Source organism: Talpa europaea (genome assembly GCF_964194135.1).
Source record: "Talpa europaea genome assembly, chromosome: 10".
In the NCBI taxonomy this organism is placed as follows: domain Eukaryota; kingdom Metazoa; phylum Chordata; class Mammalia; order Eulipotyphla; family Talpidae; genus Talpa; species Talpa europaea.
The window spans coordinates 97,128,391-97,147,259 of NC_140077.1; the positions used below are offsets into that span (position 1 = coordinate 97,128,391).

Here is an 18,869-nt window from a genome sequence, read left to right on the forward strand (position 1 = left end):
CAGGATGTGTGAGCAGGCAAGTGGTTAGCCCGGTTAGGCAGTAGTGTTTTAGGTTGTGTAGTATGTGATTGTCTAGTATGGCTACTTCCTAGAGGGCTCATGTGCCAGCTTTCCTTATAAAAGAACGCAGCAACCTTCCTGTGGGTGTTTATTGAGCAGGTCTATGCAGCTGGTACTCTCTGAACTGGTTTCCATAGCAACTCATTTACACCTTTGGGTTAGGTACGAAGATCAGCCCCATTTTACAGGTGAGGAATCAGAGGAGGTTGAATATCTTGCCCAAAGTCTCATGATGAGTGGGTGGTGAGTTGGCCGGGGACTCAGGCGTCTGACCCTGGCCGTTGTTCCCCTCTGCTCTCCTGTGGTCTGTCCCTGCTCTTCCCTTGGGACAGGTGCTTTCTCATCCTCAGCTCCTTTTTTTTTTTTAATTCAGAACAAAATCATGTTGTCCTAACATGCAGGCTGGGGTCCCAAAGGCTCTTATCTCTCTACCAACAAAGCCATTCCCTGTTGAATAAGTCACCTGGCATGTTGCTGAGTCGATACAGCTCCGGAAGCCACGTGGATAAGCCAGCCCTGGTTTGTGTTCTCATCTCCCTGATGGTTTGCTTTTGATTCCAGTTCATTAATTTATCTAAGATGAAAAAGGGGGAGGTCAGAGACACAAAGCTAAGTGCAGGAAGTAGAGATTAGGGCAGTGATGACTCTGGAACAGGGGACAGGAGATGGGCAGTTCTGATTGAGTATGAATCCTGGGGGAGTACAGGGTGTGTGTGTGTGTGTGTGTGTGTGTGTGTGTGTGTGTGTGTTTTGAGTGTAGGAGTTTTAAGAACTGCCCCTATAGGAGACTGTGTGTGAGGCCATTCTGACTGAGTATGAATCCTGGGGGAGTACAGGGTGTGTGTGTGTGTGTGTGTGTTTTGAGGGCAGGAGTTTTAAGAACTGCCCCTGTGTGTGAGACAGGAGACTGTGTGTAAGGCTGGGTGACTGGAAGGGGGACCTGCCCACGCTGTCTGCTCCCCTCTTTCTTATTCTCTTTCTGCTAGTCTACCCAGCAGGCTGGAATGTGGTTCCTCAACCACTTCAGATCTAGAACACGGACTACGTGATGGCTTTATTTGGCATTTCTGTGTTTTGAATATGAAGGGCCCTTGAGAACTGATCAGAAATACCACTCCTGACCTTTTAAAAACTTGGGGTTTTGGATTATGTCAGTATCGACTTCCTGCTTGTGATCTTGTACTAAAGTTACCAGATGTTACCTCTGGGGGACATGGGGTGAAGGGTCTCTCTGTGTCATTTCTTAATAACTGCATGTGAATCTACAATTATCTCAAAGTAAAAAGCTAAGACATATTAAGGCCTTTTAAATACTACTAACTCCAAAGGAATCCTGTTTTTGAATGTTCAAGGAGCTGCTTGCCTGCTGTATCTAATACTTTGCCAATATCCAGTAAACCCAGAAACAGCCTAGCAAAACCTCTCACGGCCACAGAGGAAAGAAGAGCTGATACACGCTTACAACGTGGATGGATCTTGAAACTTGATGCCAAGTGAAGAAGCACAGAAGACCATTCCATTTAATATGAAATGTCCAGAATAGGCACATCTATAGAGACAGAAAGTAAATTAGTGGTTGCCTCGGGCTGGGAGTAGCAGGGCAGGAGGGGCTTGGGGAGGGACCACTAACAGGCATGGGCTTTCTTTTGGGCAATGTTCTAAAATTAGATTGTGGTTGTGGTTTTACAGCTCTGAATAGACTTCAAACCATTGAATTGTCAGTTTAAATGGGTGGATTGTATAGTATGTGAGTTATATTTCAATGAAGCTGTTAAAAAATACAAGATCCTTTGACAGTTTTAAGAGAAATAATAATAGTCCTTTGGAAATGGCTGGTGTCTTCTAGATGGAAGCACTTTGGACATTGGTTGTGACTCCTAAATGCAGCCACTGTCCTGGGGCACGTTCTTGGCTCTCTCGTGAACCAGATTCCCAGCTTGCCTCTGGAACCACCGTGGTGCTGCTTCCGGTTGCTCATGCTGGGGACTGTGAATTCGGTGTGTGCCAGGTGTCATGCCCGCCTCGTATTGAAACTCCTTGCAGCCTCGCACAGTAGGTAATTTCAGGCCCATGTTTCTAGAGAAGGAAATGGACAGTTCAAAGCACATCCCTAGCCAAGGGCAATTTGCTGCAAGAACTAGGAGCACCCAAAACCCATTCTTCTTCTCCCTGCCTGGTGGAAGGCTGGGTTGATGAGCATCCTCATGTCTTACATGGATAGAGAAGTGCTGTTGGCAAAAGCCAGCTCCTGCATGGACAGATGATGTAGGAACGTCAGCAGAGAAAGGCCTGAGTTCAGTGTAAATTGTTTTTAGGCTTGTGTTCTTAATGGGGGCTCTGTGGCCCCCGGAAGCGAGTATGACATTCTGCCTTATTCCTGCAGCAGCTCTTCCCAGGAGAGAGAACTGTGGGAAAACATGTGGAGGCTTTCAAGGGACACGTTTCTCAGTGTCATTAGCTCTTGGGGAAAACATGTTTATTTCGCCAAAGCCCTCAGTTTTGTCTGTGTCCTGTGTCAAGAGTTCATAACTCTAGTAGCTGTTTTCGGATATGGCAGGAAACCACTGTATTGTACATGTCGGGAGCCATGTGTTTCTGTAAGTGATGATGCTGTTGTGTGTTGAATAAGACCCTCTTGTTAAAATGGGCACCAGTGAATGGCACTGGCAGAAGTAGTGGGAAAAGATTTACACCCAATTAATGATGTTCAGACTGGTCCAGGCAGACCCATTAGCTCTCAGGGTGATTATTCAAGATGCAGATCCTCAGATCCCAGCCCAGACCTGCAAGGCCTGCACTCTGGCAGTCATGTGTGGTAGTACGCTCTGGGGACCATTCTTAGGAGCAGAAGGCCAGATGATTTTACGTATTCTTGGGGGTAAGCAGGAAAATCTGGTTGCATTCCCAGATCACTGCCTCCTGTCTTGACCTGATCTTGCAGGGTGGAATGTGAACTGGAAGGTACATTGATTCATTGATTGAAAATACGTACTGAGCTCCTCCTAGGTCTGTGTGCTCACTCCCTGCTTCGAGGGAGCTTATATCCTCACAAGTGAGGCAGATAACAAACTAGGGAAGTTAATATAGGCCCAGTGAACTTAAGGAGGTGATGCCCAAGCAGAGAGTGAGGCCTGGCGCTGGGGAGGTGTTGGGCAGGTCAAACTGTAAACATCTGCAGTGGCCTGATACTGGGGAGCAGCAGGTAGGAGCAGAGTATGTGGTGGGAAGAGGAGCCAGGGGCAAGGGAAGGAGTTTGAGTTAATTTTGCTCTAGAAGTGGAGGACAGCGAAGAGGATTTAATCAGAGAGTGACAGGATCTGATGAAAGGTTTAGGATCCTTTTGATTACTTATGAAAGGTGGCTTGGAGGAGGCAAATGAAGCCTGGGGAGTGGCCAGGGAGATTCTGTCCAAACTGATGCCTACAAAGTAATGTTTTCATTTTTTCCCCTTTTTTGTAGAAGTGGGGCACACTTTTAAGAAGGGAAATTGGAATTGTTTTGTCACTGTTTCTGTGTTAACATTTTACAGATGGCATGAGCTTGCATTAGAAGTATACAAACTTATTACTTTTCCTTAGGCAACATTATATGTATTACAGGATCATATATGTATATACCCATTTAATTAATATGCTATTACTTATAAAAATTAATTTTTTTCAAGAAAGATTCAGTTTATGTGTTTATATTTTTGAGATCAACGAAGTCAAGTCTTTATAGACAATTTAGCAGAATCTGCAAGAGTTGGTCATTTTCAGAAATTTGAGCCCAGTAGCATTGCCTGGGCTACCTCAGTTGAGTACTTCTTGCCTGAGTGTAGACAATTTAATATTTTATTTAGAAAAAAAAGATTCATGGCACGTTAGGTCTCAAGAGTCCTAGATTTTATTTTCTTTGTTTCACAAGTTTGATTTGACCCTGGGCAAGTAATTTCAGTTTGTATTTTAGTGTCTTTGTGCAGAAGATGTGTAATAATACTTCTGGCAAACCTCCTGTCCTGATGGTAACTGTGTGAAGGGTCTTCATAACTAAGGTGGATTGATAGCATATGCAAAGGTCCTGTGGCAGAAGGCTGATATTGTGGGAACTGAAAGGCCTATATGGTTAGAGAGAAGACTATGAGGGAATAGGGTCAAGGGTAATGTGGAAATAGACAAGAGACAAACTGGGAAGGATCTCATAGACCTTATTAGGGACTTTAATCTCTATATGAAGACTAAGGAAGCCATTGCGAAATTTAAACAGGGACATGGCATGGGTTGATAGATATGCTGTTTCATTTAGTCCTCATAACAAATGTTTGTGGCAGGTAATTCCTCGTTTTAAGCCAACATGAAAATTTAGGGTAGTAGAAATCAAGGATCCCACTCAAGGGCACCTTAATGGTAGGTAGCAGAGCTATCCCAGGTCAGTGTGATTCTAGAGTCCTCTGTCCTCCATATCAGTGTCCGGGCTCAATCATAATAAAACAATAGCCACCATTTTAAAACACTTTGAACTCTTAAGATGAAAGATGACCCTTAAATTACAAAGTGGCATTATGCTGCAGAAATCTGAGCAGTGATAAAGTGTGGATATACTGGGGAACTTTAAAAGGCCCAGTCTGCATGGCTCCAGTCCAGCGCCTTCAGGTTCCTTGCCGTCTAGTGGGGGGGGGGGGTCTCACAAGCAGCTATCAACAGAAGGAAGGGTTTGGCTGCTCTGGCCAGCCATTTGACACTGCCATTGTCCATAAGGACTCATTGTCCATGAAATGTGCCCGAGGTGTGTGCTTTCAGGGGTTTTGAGCTGGGAAATCAGATCTGGGCATTTCATGCGCGGTTTCACCAGAGCACTCATCCATGCCAAGTTTCTGCTTTCTCCCTTTTGGGTGTTCAGCTGGCTTAGGTGGATCTTAAAAGAGGTTGCAGAAATCACCATCTCTTTTGAACCCAAAGAAGCCTTATTGAGGCTTGTAGTGGGAAAAGTAGCCCCTGGTCCACAGCCCTCGACGCCCCTCCTGATGATGATGTCAATGTCTGTTCCCTTCTAGTTGATCATGTCATTCCTGAGCCTGGGACAAGCCTGCTGGCTGCCTTTGACCAGTGGAGGGAATGGGCCGACAGCAAGTCCTGCTGCGACTACTCTCTGCACGTGGACATCACCGAGTGGCATAAAGGCATCCAGGAGGAGATGGAGGCCCTGGTGAAGGACCACGGTAGGTTGCCCTGGACCCACTCCCTCCAGGGACAGTTCCCTCTCAGTGTGTGAGCTGGAACAGCTCTGTAAAGAAAGCTCTATGAATAGTGCTGCTAGGCCCCAATGTTCCTACCTCTGCAATGAGAGGACTTGGGCTATAGCTTATGCCGATTGGAGGTGGCCAGACCCAATAAAAAGCAGCAGAAGCTTTGATTGATAAGAGAACCCGAGTCTTATTACATAATGGGAATCTTGTTATGGAACAACTGCTCCCAAAGTAATTGTTTGAGGAAACTGACTTGCCAGCTTGGGGACTGAGTGCAGGAGTAACTGCTCAGCAGGTAACAGTGCATCTCCCAGTATAAATCCAGGGCAGTCTAAGGAGCCTGGCGTGGAGAACATGTGTGACCTTTACCTGCAAAGTTGGAGGATCCAAGATAAATTGGAGGGTGATGAGACTTTGGGTCAAACTGGAGGGTCTTTTTAGTCCCACAGGACTATTTTTGGTAGAAGATATCACATATTGGCTTCTGAAAGATTCCCAAGGAGACTGGAAAAATTTTGACGACTTCAGGTGTCTCTTGGACTCTTGTCCACAGGACCCCGGGCCATTCAGGCAGTGTCCCTGAAACACACCGTGTCCGGGCTGCCCTTAAGCTTCGCTGTAGACAAGGTTCCTGGGGTCACTCGTTGACTTCATAGATCTTAACTGGGAAATACCAGCTGCCTGCAGGTTCAGGGACTTCTAGACTCATGAGTTGCTAGTAAAATAGCAAGAGGGAAAATTCTTGCCATGGATAAGATAGATATCTATTGATATGGTAGAAAGGCCCAGAGTGAAAATCTGGAGTCTTGTGCTTATTTTTCTGCTTCTCCTCGGAGCAGCTATATGGACAAATCACTTAAATTTTGAGTCTCAGTTAAAAAACAAATCTCACAGGTAGGCGGTGGACCAGCTGTTCCGAGGCTCATCCTAGCACGAATGTTTTACATAAAAAAACTGTTGACCCAAGCAACTATAAACCAGAGACACACTATGGCGGTGGTGTGGGAGGAGGGGCAGGGAGAGGAAGGATTAGGGTCAAAATAAGGGGGGTGCAATTGTATGGGGAATATAACCAAAATGAAAATATATACATTGTGCAAAAATGAAAAATGATGTAAGAATTATATAAATTAAAATATTAAAAGTAAATAAATAAATAAATGTATCACTATTCAAAGGGAAACTAATGTCCATTAATGCCTGTTTCCTCAGGTTATTCCCACTTAAAAAAAAATCATTAACTCCATTTTCCATTTAATCAAATCAAATGTCTCCTATGACTCTCTTTGACCAAATTCTAGCCATGATCCTCCAAGCCCTTTCCTTGTGCTATAAAGATTTGAACAAACACTTACATGGTGTTTAAGAGCTCAAGGCTGCTTCCCTAGGACAACTAACTCCCTTTCAAGTGCCCGCCTGAAAAATATCAAGGCTGCCAAAGGACTTACTATTAAAAAACAAACAAACAAAAAACCCCCCAAAAAACCATTGACCATTCTCACTTTCTAAAATCAAATGGGTTTTACTTCTCATACTTACCGGAGCAACTGTAGCCCGGCTCTGAGTGAGGGAGAGGCCCTCACTCTCTGAGGCCCTGAACGCAGAGAGCCCCTGGCCCCAGGTGGCTTGCGTTAGCTCCCAGGCTAGGCGGCTGTCAGTGTGCTTGTTTACTGTGGTGATGGATGTTGGGCAGAGATGTTTGGTGCCTCTGAGGCAAAAACTAAAATGCCACCAGGAGAATTGCAACATCTGCTGGCTTCTTAAATGGACCTTTTCTTATTTAAAATTGTTTCTTAAAAATCTGCATTGGGGGCCTCCCCGGTGGCGCAGCGGTTGAGCGCTGGGTTGCGAAGCTCCCCGCGACCTCCACGGCGCTGGTTCAATCCCCGGCTGCTCCCCGGCCACCGGAGGAGGGTCCCACATGGCGTGCAGACCTCTCCTGCCGCCCGCTGCTCCCCTCAGCAGTGTACTTCGGTCCCTCTGCCTGCTCTGCTCCCCGCTCTGGCTCTGGTGAATTCTCTCACCCTCCCGCGCTTCTGACTGTACCCAGTGCATGTATAAACAAAAAAACAAACAAATAAATAAATAAATAAAATACGTGCCTCTTTAAAAAAAAAAAAAAATCTGCATTGGCGGGCATTGTATTTATCAAAGAAAATACACTTTATTATAGATCTCATTGGCAGAATTTTCTATTTCATTTTCTTGTTAAGGTCACAGCAGTTGGGGACAACTTTGATTTTTAGTTTTTAACTTACAGTTGGGTAAAATATAACATAACATAAATTTTGCCATTGTAATCATTTTTCAGTGTACAGTTCAGTGACACTAGCCTCATTCACACTGTTGTGTAGCCATCACTGCTGTTCATCTCCAGAATTTCTCATTTTTCTGAACTGAAATGGTGTTCTTTAAACAATAACTTTCCATTCTCCTGGCAACTCTTGGCAATCCTCTTTTCTTCTTTATGTCTCTGTGACCTATAAGTGGGATCTTGTAGTATTTGTCATTTTGTGACTGGCATATTTCTTTGAGCATAATATCCTCAGGGTTTGTCCATGTTATAATGTGTTTCCGACTTTCCTTCCATCTTAAAGGCTGCATAATATTCCATTGTCAACATATATCACATTTTGTTTATCCATTCCTTTGCCAGTGGACACTTGCATTTCTTTTACCCCTTGACATTGTAAATAACACTGTTATATATTCGTATGGGTGTACAGATACATTAAGGCAACTTAATTTTGATATTGTTTTAAACTTAGCAGAAAATTATAAGAGTCCTAAAAAGATTCCTATTGCCAGATTTATATTTTATTCCATTTGCTTTATCATTGTGTCTCCATCTTTGTCTCTTTCACTCTGTGTGTCTCTCTCTGCACACATAGGCATAGTACTTGAACTTTCTTATTCCCGTCCTCATTATTTAATTTTGGCTTATCTGCTAAAGTCACATCTCCATGTCTATTTTATCCATCAGGGGTGAATTCCTTCCTTGTGTACATGGCTTTCAAAGATCGCTTCCAGCTAACAGATTCCCAGGTAAGAACAGGTTCTCTGGTATTTGGTACATTCAGGCCATTGCCTTGAAAGCTGTCTCCAGTGTATATACATCCTTCGGCTTCATGGGAAGGCGTTGGTGGATGATGTGACTTCATGTTCGGGGATGTATGAACCCTGTACCCTGGTCCCAAGCACGGGGGTTTCCCTAGGAACATGGGACAGCATGACTGAGAGCCCCACTCAACCCCCAGCACCCTCTGCAGATCCAGGTGACGCCCTTGCACTTCTTGCTCCCAGTCCACATCCTTGTAGGTTAGACTGCCCCTGTTGATTGCTAGATGGTCCTGCTCTGCCAGCGGGGCCAAAATTCTTGTCCTTCGGGCCTGTCAATACAGTGGAGCTTAATAGAAGCAGGCACAAAATACAGGAGTACTTGTGGACAGGAAGATGGCAGCCCCTGTCTCTGACCTCACCCTCTCTCTCAGATCTATGAAGTACTGAGCGTGATCCGGGATATCGGCGCAATTGCCCAAGTCCATGCAGAAAATGGCGACATCATTGCAGAGGTAGGTGGTTGTCAGGACCTTCGGACAAGAGGTGGGCTCCAGAAAGGGAAGTAACTGGTAGCTCAGCTGCTTGGTGGAAAGGTGGGGTGACCTGGTGGGCCAGTCCCTGGGCGCTGGGCTCATGGCCTCACCAGCAGCACAAATCTTGGTGGCACACGTGCCACTTACTATGCTCTGCAGATGTGCAGCCCACCCCATTTCCACAGGGACATCACTTCTCAGATCTGTGGTGCAGGTGCCTCTGGGGGCTTCCTGGTCACACAGACGTGTTACATTCCCGGGGCTGGAAATGCATTCAGCAACCCGGGGAAGCAGGAACTCTTTGGGAGGCTGTAACTGATCTGCCACCCCTCAGCCAGGAGTGAAAACAGGGCAGCTCATGCTTCTCTGCATGGGGTCTTGTGTTGAGGGCCAAGGGGTCAGCAGTGACATTTTTTAGGTCTTGTCTGTATAAGTTATTACCACCAGGTCTCAGGCAGTCAAAGCCATCTCAAGTCTAACCCGTCTCTGAAACCTCACTTTCTTTAAACATTGCAGGAACAGCAGAGAATTCTGGACCTTGGCATCACGGGCCCCGAGGGACATGTGCTGAGCCGGCCTGAGGAGGTGAACACTCTCTCAATGCAGCGTGTGAATCAGTGTCCCTTGGGGCATTGCCAGACCCACCTAGAACCCACTTCCGGCCTGTTGAGAATGGGGCTTCTCAGATGCAGATTCTGCTTCTCTGAGAAGTGCCAGGCTTTGGTGTAGCCCACACTGGCTCAGTCCAGGCTGAGACTGAGCCCTGGGGCACGCGGTGGGGCTGGCGCAGCTGAAGTCTGCTCTTCTTGTCTCCAATTCCCCACGGCCCTTTCTGGGGCAACACAAACAGCGTGGGCTCAGCATCCCATAGTCGGGGTTTTGTAGTTCATCACTTGGGAACTCCAAAGTCTTCCCAGTCACCAAAACATAGGCACGGGGATTTAAAAGCTTTTCTAATTATCTGAAAAGTGTAAGTTAAGTGATTGTCCAGTAGCGAAGGTCTAGAAAGTGCAGGGCCTCGCCTACTTCCCTGACATCCTCCTGTTTTACACACACACACACTCTCTCTCTCTCTCTCTCTCCCCCCCCCCCTTCTCTCTGTCTCTCTTTCACACACACAACCCCTCCCCCCACCGTCCCGGTGCACGCTCAGCAGAAAGCTAGTGGGCCTATGTAACCAGGTGCTGACCCAGGCTGGCCTCATTGCTGGCTGGCTGGGGGGGCCGCACCCCCTCTTCCAGCAGAGAAGGTGTTGCCTCTGGGAGAAGCCAGTAGTGCGGCTTTCCTGGTTATGTGGGGCCACTTCTGGGAGCCACGCTCTTGTTGGATTTCAAGAGCCTTCCTGGGGGTGACTCCTCTTTCTCCTGCTGTCTGCTCTGCACCCCCAGGTCCTGAGACTCTGAAAACAAAGCAGATCTGCCCTGAGTTCACCAAACAGGCAGAAACTACCAGCAGAGTCTTCTGGTTGCTATTTTGACCATGGAAAACAAACCTGTTTTTCATGATTAGACCCAGGAGATATCTCTGCATCAGAGGTTACACTGAGCACATCTGCCCCCAGCAGTGGGTAATAAAGTCTCCTTTGGGGATTGCAGATCCAGAAATATCCCCAGATTGGGGGCTCTTAGCTCCTTGGAAGGGTCTCATGTCTCATGAGATGCTGCTTTTGGGGCTCTTTTATCCGCTTTCCAATGTCGCCTGCTTCTCAGCCAATTCAGAGGCCTGTACTCTATGCCAGCCATGGAACTTGGGCTTCCCCTGAGCAGGGACACCCCAGTGACAGCCCCGTGACACTCCAGGCACCAGCTGGCGCCATCTCCCTCAGCTTCTGGTCGATTCTTTAGTTTGTGGACAGGATCTGTTGTGTATTTAGCCCTGTGTGGGCCATAAAAAGAATACAGCGTGGACGCACTCTGAGGGAACGCGAACGTTTTGGTCCAACTGGGGCTCCACATATTGCAAATGGTTGTGCAGTAACAGCAAGGCCTCACTGTGGGAACCGTGCAGGCGATTTCCTGCCCCTGAGCTGTTCTTCCAACCTGCCAGTGAGACGCTCTCGTAGGCTTTTCCTTGGTCTTCCACTGATAAGGTTGAAAGGAGTCTGGAGAATGCAGAAATCTAGAAACCATGTGTCCATTGGGGATGCCCTAGCACCCAGCGGTGCTGGGCCCTTGGGTGGTGAGGTGAGTGACCCTTTGGAAAGGGGCTCTAAGCGAGTTGGGGAGAGAGGGTGAAGGAGAGGAAGCAAGTGGGATAGAACTTGAGGGGTAAAGCGAGTTATAGTCGCAAGACTCTGGTGTCTGGGAAGAGAGTGGTGGCTCGGGGTGAGGGTGGCAAAGCTGTCACAGGGACGTGGTGTCACTGGGAGGTCCAGATGTGGGGGGGGGGACTGGGCCGTAAAGGGTGCATTGAGCAGACAGGGTTGCGTGTGTTCACGTCGTGCATGTTGACTCTTGTGTATTCTCAGGCAGGTCATTTCCTGCTGCATCTTGGGTGCTTCCTCTTTAAAACCAGAAAGCAGGGCTAGGCGACCCTCGCCTGCTGCAGTCCTTGATAGCTCTATAATGATTCGTAATTTTTAGACTATAATACTGTTTTCAGAGTGTTTTAAAACATCTTGTTTAAAGGAGGACTCCCTGAGTACAAGCTTGTCCTCTGTGAGAGGCGACGTGCACACCCGCAGAGAAAAATGTGGACCCATCCATGATTCTGGGTGGAATGAAAAAGCAGGCTTAAGGGCGTGTGACCTTTGCTTTAGTTGGGGTGACCTTGTAGCTCCGCCTCTGCCCTCACTCCTGGCCTCTCCCTGGGCCGGTGCAGGGGAGGGGTTAGAAACTACCTCAGAGCAGAGGAGCGACTCCAGACAAGACTCTGCTCCCCAGATTCTTGCCACTAAATCAGTGTTACTGGAAGCCCGGCTGCCAGGATTAGGATCGGCACAGAACTGGCACTTCGCCCCATTTACCCCCTAATTAGTGTGATTATGCTGCGTGGTCACTTGAGGCTGGCCCCACGCCTCGCCTTTGCTCCTGGGCATTTTCAAATGGTGCTTCTGCTCACTTTGAAAAGTCTGGGTTGGGATGTCACCTGCACCTCTGGGGACTGTGAGGTTCTAGTAGATTCCACTTGGCTGTTCACTCTGTGGACTTTTGGGGAGACTGCCGAGATGCAGGGTAGCTCTCCTCTGTTCTGCTGAGGCCAGAGGCGCCTCTGCTGCGATGGGGACAGAGGAGAGAAGGGCTGGCCTTTGAGCTATTCTGGGAATTAAAAACATGTAACTTTCTAATGGGCTTCTTCAAGAGCCATTGGGTTTGCCTTTGGATTTCTAGACATCCCTCTCCACATAGCTGATCCTGCAAGGCCAAATGTGAATGGGGTTGTCTTAGTTTATTTAATTAGATTACCAGTTAATGCAATTATAGAACTTCAGCTCCAGCCAAGCTCCTGCGGAGACTTGCTTAGCTAGGAACTAGTTGTTTCTTGTGAAAAATAACAGCTGTTTATGGCATAGCCTCACTTTAAGCGGTAACATTAAGCGAAATCATTTATTTGTTATGTAAATATTTTTGAGCACCTGTTGGGGAGTGTTTGGGGTGAGACATATACAGGATGCAAAAAACCAAGCAGGCCCAGCCCCTGGCCTCAGGAGTTGAAGCCACAGCCTTTTGCCAGGATTGGAGAGGGAATAGATGTTTTGAGACTGGTTCTTTACAGTTTCACCTTCTGTGGTTGCCTGTTCTAAACGCACAGAGCTGATTCCGCTTAAGGTCTAACTTGATCTCACTTGTCTTTGCTGCCCCTTGTCCAGGTAATAGCAGTAGTGTAAAATGCCATTCAAGCAGCAGGTTTAAAGAATGGGATTATTAGCTAGAACAGCTTTCCCGTCTCCTGCCAGAGGCCGTACCAGTCTGTGGTGGCCATGGTGGTGTTCACACAGAGGGCCTTTGGTCTGCACAGATGTGCCTGCTGCCTACTCTGAGGTCGTATTGTTCCTTGGGCTGTGCTGGCTTCATTGGTGGCATCTGCCAGGAGTCCAGCACAAAACCCGCATCACTCAGTATCTCTGGGCAAGTGGGACAAAGGCCCGGATTGGAGAGCAGTGGTTGTCCTTGTGTGGTGGGTCTCAGCTGTTAGCAGCGCAGACTCTCCTTGCATTGTTAAAACTCCAGTCTCTGGGCCCCACCCCAGAGCGACTGATCAGTCCTGTGCGTCGTGGGCAGGGACCGAGAAGCTGCATTTCTCTTGGACCCCAGGCCGATGCTGATGTTGCAGGCCTGCTGACTGCACACAGAGCACATCCAAGGAGCAGGGATGCACCCCCACCATTGTAGCTAATCAATATTGGGTGACACTGGGCCAGTCACCCGCTCATGCAGGGCTGTGTGGGGTCTGGGTGGAGGCTAAAGACAGGGACAGGTGGGGTGGGCACCAAATGGGCACAGTTCTCATATTCAGTTGCTCTTCTGTAGGTTGAGGCCGAAGCTGTGAATCGTTCTATCACCATCGCCAACCAGACCAACTGTCCCCTGTACATCACCAAGGTGATGAGCAAGAGCGCGGCCGAAGTCATCGCCCAGGCCCGGAAAAAGGGTGAGCACCAGTGGCGGGCAGGTCTGGGGGGTGGGGGGGTCCTCACCGGGCGGCTCCTTTTCCAGACCCTCATGCCAAGTGGCCGCTTTCATCACCTTCCAGCATTAACCTAATTACAGCTGAGCAAGGAGGGGAGCTCCAGTTTCTCCCTCTGTTCCGCCGCTGCGGGCTGGTTAGTGTCTATTTAAAGGCACACACGGCAGAGAGCCGGTGGGCAGGCGCGATTCCCTCCTGCCCCCCCCATAGAAAAGTTGGGTTTAATTTGATGCAGTCTAAATAAACTGGGCACATACACAGATGATGTCAGTTCCCATCTGCCACAGGATCCTTCTGGGGAACGTTATATTGCAAAATACATTTCCCCTCCGTGGCGGGTGATCAAATCACCACCAGTTTGACCATGTGAGGGTTTTGCCTGGACCCTTCACCCCCAGATCTCCTGATGCTCAAGTCACTCCCGAGAAATAAACTATGACTGTGTATTGTGGGCGGAGGCTGGCTCCCTGTTATTACGAGGAAGGCTGTTGAGAAGGTTCTTGGAAACTAATTTACTAAGTGCAGCTTCGAGTGCTTCTTCTTCCAGAACACGCTCCTGGGGCACCTCATGGCTTATGAATGCAGCGCGCCTTCTTGTAAGCTGCTGGGGCTGACTTTGGATCATCACACGCTCCTGGGGAGCACTCAGCCCTGTGCAACTCCAAGTCCAAGGGGATGTATGGGCTTTAAGGGTGGGTCTTGGTGTCCCTTCCTCCTGTTTTCCCCCACCCTCTGCCTCCTTATCTCTCTCCGTCTCTGAGTCTCCATTTCTCTTGATATCTGTCTAGCTCTCTCCTGGCCACTGAATCTCTTTCTTGATCTCTCTCGTTCTCTTTCTATCCCTTTATCTCTGTCTTTCTTGTCGGTAACATGCTGTTTGACCTCCACCGGTCGGGTCTAGTTCTCTGTGGGATGTGATCCATGTGGATAAGGACTGTAGGATTTTTTTTACTCGTGAAATTTGGTGCGAGACCTGGAACAAATTGCTCAATGACAAGTGAGTCAGCGTGTCCCGAGAGCTGATGGCTTCCAGACAGACCCTGATTCCTTGTCCTTGTTCCCTGGAGCTGTGCTGGGGCCTCAATCCTTGGGCTTTGCCCAGATGGTTGCTGCTTTGCCCTCTCCTTGGAAACCTGCCCTCTGCTGGCAGCTGGGAGGAATTGCTTTTTTGAAATAAGGACCAGTCTTCAAAATAACATCATCTATTCAGAATCAGTTTTGCGTTGTGTTTTTAGGAGATACTCTACATGATTCTGTTGGAAGCCCTCCTTCTCCTGGGCCCTCTGTTACCCAGGCACACATTTCATGACGGGGATCAACGTTGGCACCCAACACCAGTCACTGCTGTCATGGAATGTAGCACAGTGTCTGAAAAGGGGAAAATAGGGGGCTGTTTACTTGATTTACTTTACAATTATAGTGTAACTAGATGATAATAAACCAAAAGTTAAGGATGCATTTCTAACAATTTTAATATTATTAAACATTCAGCATAGCATAATTTAAAAACAGAGGTTTGTTTTCCAAATTCAAGCTTCCTAAGTGGGGGTTGAGGAGAGCACTTGGTGCAAAGTCACATGGGAAATCGGCAGTTACCACAGTGCTACAAGCCAACCGCGGCAGAACAGAGGAGAGAGCCCCTGTTCACATATACGCTGCCTGTCTCAGGGCATCAGGCTGTGGAGGAGTCAGCATTCCTCTACCCTTGTGCTGCTAGAAAATCAGCATCTTGTATCTTCTTCCCTTGTGGATCCCCATATGCTCCCCACCCAGATACCCTTCTTGTGGTCCTGAGTCTAAGATAGCAGGTGCTTAGGCAAGTGAGCATGTGAGATAATCACTTTCATTAAATGAGGAAGACTGCACGAGCCCCAGCAGCTGGCCTTCCCCGAGAACATGCTGCCGCCCTGTTCTGTGCCTTTAGCGGGACAGCTGCTCGCCAGCCCACCCTGCGGACGAGCAGATGAAAAAACTGCCAGGACCAGAATTCCTTGGATGGTTTTTCTCTTTGAGAGAACTTAGACATTGTTCAGTTTAATAGGTTCAGATGTTGGAAGAGACTCTGAAACGTGGAAATTGAATAGCTTACCCCAGATAATTCAGCTGTGGGAAAGAGAGCCCTTGGGTCCTGATTCCTGGCCCCTGCTCTGAGCACTTTGGGTCCAATGTGGAGATTTCTGTGGTGTGGAAGCAGGAGGAGGAGGAGAAGGAGGAGGAAACCCACCTCCACCATAACACAGAGGTGAAACACTCAGAACAGATGAGGCTGCTGAGAGACATAAAATCCTGGGAACCCAAACTTGAGACAAGACTTCCTGTGCTCTGGCGGTCAATAGAAATGGTTTGGGCATAAAGCAAAGTGCAAGGTCTTGGGCCCTGAAGACCACCCCACCTTGGGGATGAGGGCTTTGCGTTAAGCTAACAAACAGCCGGGTGATCTTGAATCAGAGTGGTATAAGGATTGGCTTATGAGTCATAAGATTTCAACAAAATCTGTGTTAGGGCGCTCCAGAGAAGGAGAAGCAAAAAAGAACCAATATCACATAATTTTCTCACTCGTTACTTGCCTAACTTCTTGCCTACCTATCTGCCCACCTGTCAGTCAATCAAGATCTTAGGGGATTGGCTCATGCACTATGGCCATTGGAGTCAAATCTGTGGGGAGGCCAGCTGGCTGCAGCCTCTGGGCTGAGTGGATGTTGCTGCTCCGGTCGACAGGGACAGGCTGTCTGGAGGTAGAATTCCTTTCCTGATCGATGCCTGCCCTTGAAGGGCAGGCACTCTCTGAAGTTGGAATTCAGTTTGTGCTGTAATGCAGCCCTTACAGGAAGAGATGCGGCGCTGGGCTTTGCGCCATCTCCACTTGGAGGCTATTGGAGATGAGTATTTCTCTCAGGGAGACAGAAACTTTGGGTCATTGCTGTGATGCCCAAGGTGGTAATTTGAATCTCTGCACTCATTTCCCTTGCCCGGCATCATTGGGAACATCCAGTCAACCTCATTACACTCACTTAAAATAAGAATATTCCAGAGCTGTGCCTCTTAAAAATATTTGAGTAGGGGTGTCCTGGGGTATGTTTAGTGCCTCTCTGGTGGCGTACTGCAAGTGCTTTGTCATTGCTGCTCTTGGAATCATTGGTGCCTCTTAGATTAGAGAATCGATTCTAAAAACTGTTCAGATTTTGTTTTTGTAGAATCTACAAAATATCAAGATCTGACAGGGCTCTCCATGGACAGGCCCAGGCAGTTATTTCTGGCCTGGGCTCTCTGAGAAAAGGGAGTATGTGTGTGTGTGTGTGTGTGTGTGTGTATGCCTGCGTGCACCCTGATATGTTTTTCACTGTTTTTGTGGTTGTTTCAGAATATACATGTATGATTTTCCATTGTTTCTCCTCAAGATTTGTCCTCCTGCCTCTCATTCATGGTGAATGACTAACTCAGCGCCGGGAGCTGTCAAACATTTCTACACCCCTGCCTTTAATTTATTTGTCCTGAATGTACTTGGGCCCCAGCCCCTTGTGAATAAACACCACCTCAGGCCCCTACACTTCCGGCCTTCCTAGTGAGTCTGCCAAAGGCTGCCTTGGGGTCACCTCCTTCAGTTTAGACTTTCCCTGGAGAAAAAAATCGCAAAGGTCTCACTGCCGCCAAGAAAGCATCAGCAGTGTTTACAGAAGTGCAGAAAGGCTGATTAAGCCTATTCCGTGGCTTATTATTATTAGTGGTAATTATTTCTGGTGCTCAGTTCAGTGGTGTCTGTGGCTGACTGAGCTCCAGAAAGAAGCTGGTCAAGAAAGGTTTCTCAGGTGCAGTGTTGATAAGATGCGGAAAGGTATCCCGGGGAGAGTCCAGGCCGAGGGTGCCAGGAAGCAGTAACCCCCCCTAGCCCCCCGCCCCGTGGACCCACATTCCCTCTTAATGATGGTTCAACTCCATTCAGTCTCTGCCTTTGGGGACTGAAGAAAAAGAAACCAGAAAGACAAGGATGTCTGAATCCCTTGGAGTTTGAACAAAGCAAAGCAGAAACGAGACGCAAGATGCTCCCTGCCTCTCCCAGAGGACCCACCTTTGCTTGATCCTGGCCCAGGAGTCCTGTTCTAAGGTGGGCTTGGTCTGACTTGGGCTAAGGCAGCAGGTCTGCTCAGCAGTGGCCTCAGACACTGATCCGACTCTGGGTTCTCCGGAGGCTGAGGGCCAAGTTCATCCCTGGGGGTGTGATCTGTGGCCCTGTGCAAGGAGAAGACCTTGGCCCCTCTCTGGGGGTCCAGCTCCCCACCCCAGCCTGAGTTGTGTTTCTCAGAGGGAAATGAAAACCAGTCAGTGACATTCAGGACTTGTCCCAAGTTCAGGTTGGTCCCTGCTGAAGTTTCCAAAGGCAGGACTGAAGAACAGATTCAGGGAGAGGGTGGGGGCAACTTATATGAAAGTGAGGAGATTTTCTATTTGTCTAAGAGTTTTCCACACTGGCCAAGCCATTCTTTTTCTCCAAGCAGTCTGCTGCTAGAGCATTTCATGTTGACAAAACCAGGGAATCCTTAGGGCTTACAGATCCTTTGCTTTTGTAATGGTGTGCACAGACCTCATTATTGTGCTTGGATGTAGCCTGCAGGACCCCCAGGCCCCACCCAACCAGAAGAGTTTGCTCTCAGCTCAGCCAGTTCAGGCTGGTGCTGAAACCACGGCTGGGAGCAGAGGTCCCGTGAGAGCCGAGCGCTGCCCAGCCTGGACGTGCCTAGCATTTGTGTTTTATAAACATAGTTGGCAGCACCCAGGCCTTCTCATTATGCAGTATTTTTCCACTTTGGGAAGAGTGGGAGCGGTTAGTGCAGCCTGGAAGCTTTGAATAGGTCAGGGACTCAGGGGACCTTCTAGATGCTTCTAAACACTGGCCCTTCATCCTGGGGGCTTCCTTCTGGGTGTGGCTTCCCCTGGGTCTTGGGATTGTTAGTGATTTCCCCAAGGGAGTGGCCTGCTGTGCTTTAAGCTCCCTTTTGCTGACAGCGACTCCTTTGTGAAATTCCTGAGCTGAGGGGGCAGCTCCGTGGAGCCAGTCCTAGCAGCCGGAGCCAGTCCTCCTAGCAGCTGGAGCCAGTCCTCCTAGCAGCCGCTGCAGCAGAGAGGGTGATGCGGTGTATTATCAACAGATAAGGCCCTGGAGAAGGCAATAGAGAGGAAAGGAGACATTCCTGCCTGGGAAGTGTTTGGCCTTGAGTGCCCTGTATTTGGAGAAATGCAGACTGCTTGGCTGGCCCACTGTGGGGGTGGGCCCCCTTTCTCTGTGATGGGAAGGTGAGCGGAGGTGAGTGCCTGCCGTGGTAAGGCTGCCCTGAGGTCAAACTGCAGCTCCGATGCCCTTAATAAGATAC

At 48.4% G+C, this 18,869-nt stretch overlaps 1 protein-coding gene across 2 annotated transcripts in view; it reads left to right on the plus strand.

The window, feature by feature from the left end:
• Positions 1-18,869, plus strand: part of DPYSL2 (dihydropyrimidinase like 2) — a gene marked incomplete at its 5' end in the record, with an annotated part of 103,187 nt that overhangs the window by 72,767 nt on the left and 11,551 nt on the right. For both annotated transcript variants that reach the window (XM_084245406.1, XM_084245407.1), the window contains 5 exons: positions 5,093-5,257; positions 8,268-8,329; positions 8,776-8,856; positions 9,394-9,462; positions 13,347-13,467. In XM_084245406.1, coding sequence (XP_084101532.1) covers positions 5,093-5,257; positions 8,268-8,329; positions 8,776-8,856; positions 9,394-9,462; positions 13,347-13,467 — 498 coding nt within the window. The remainder of the gene's footprint in view (positions 1-5,092; positions 5,258-8,267; positions 8,330-8,775; positions 8,857-9,393; positions 9,463-13,346; positions 13,468-18,869) is intronic.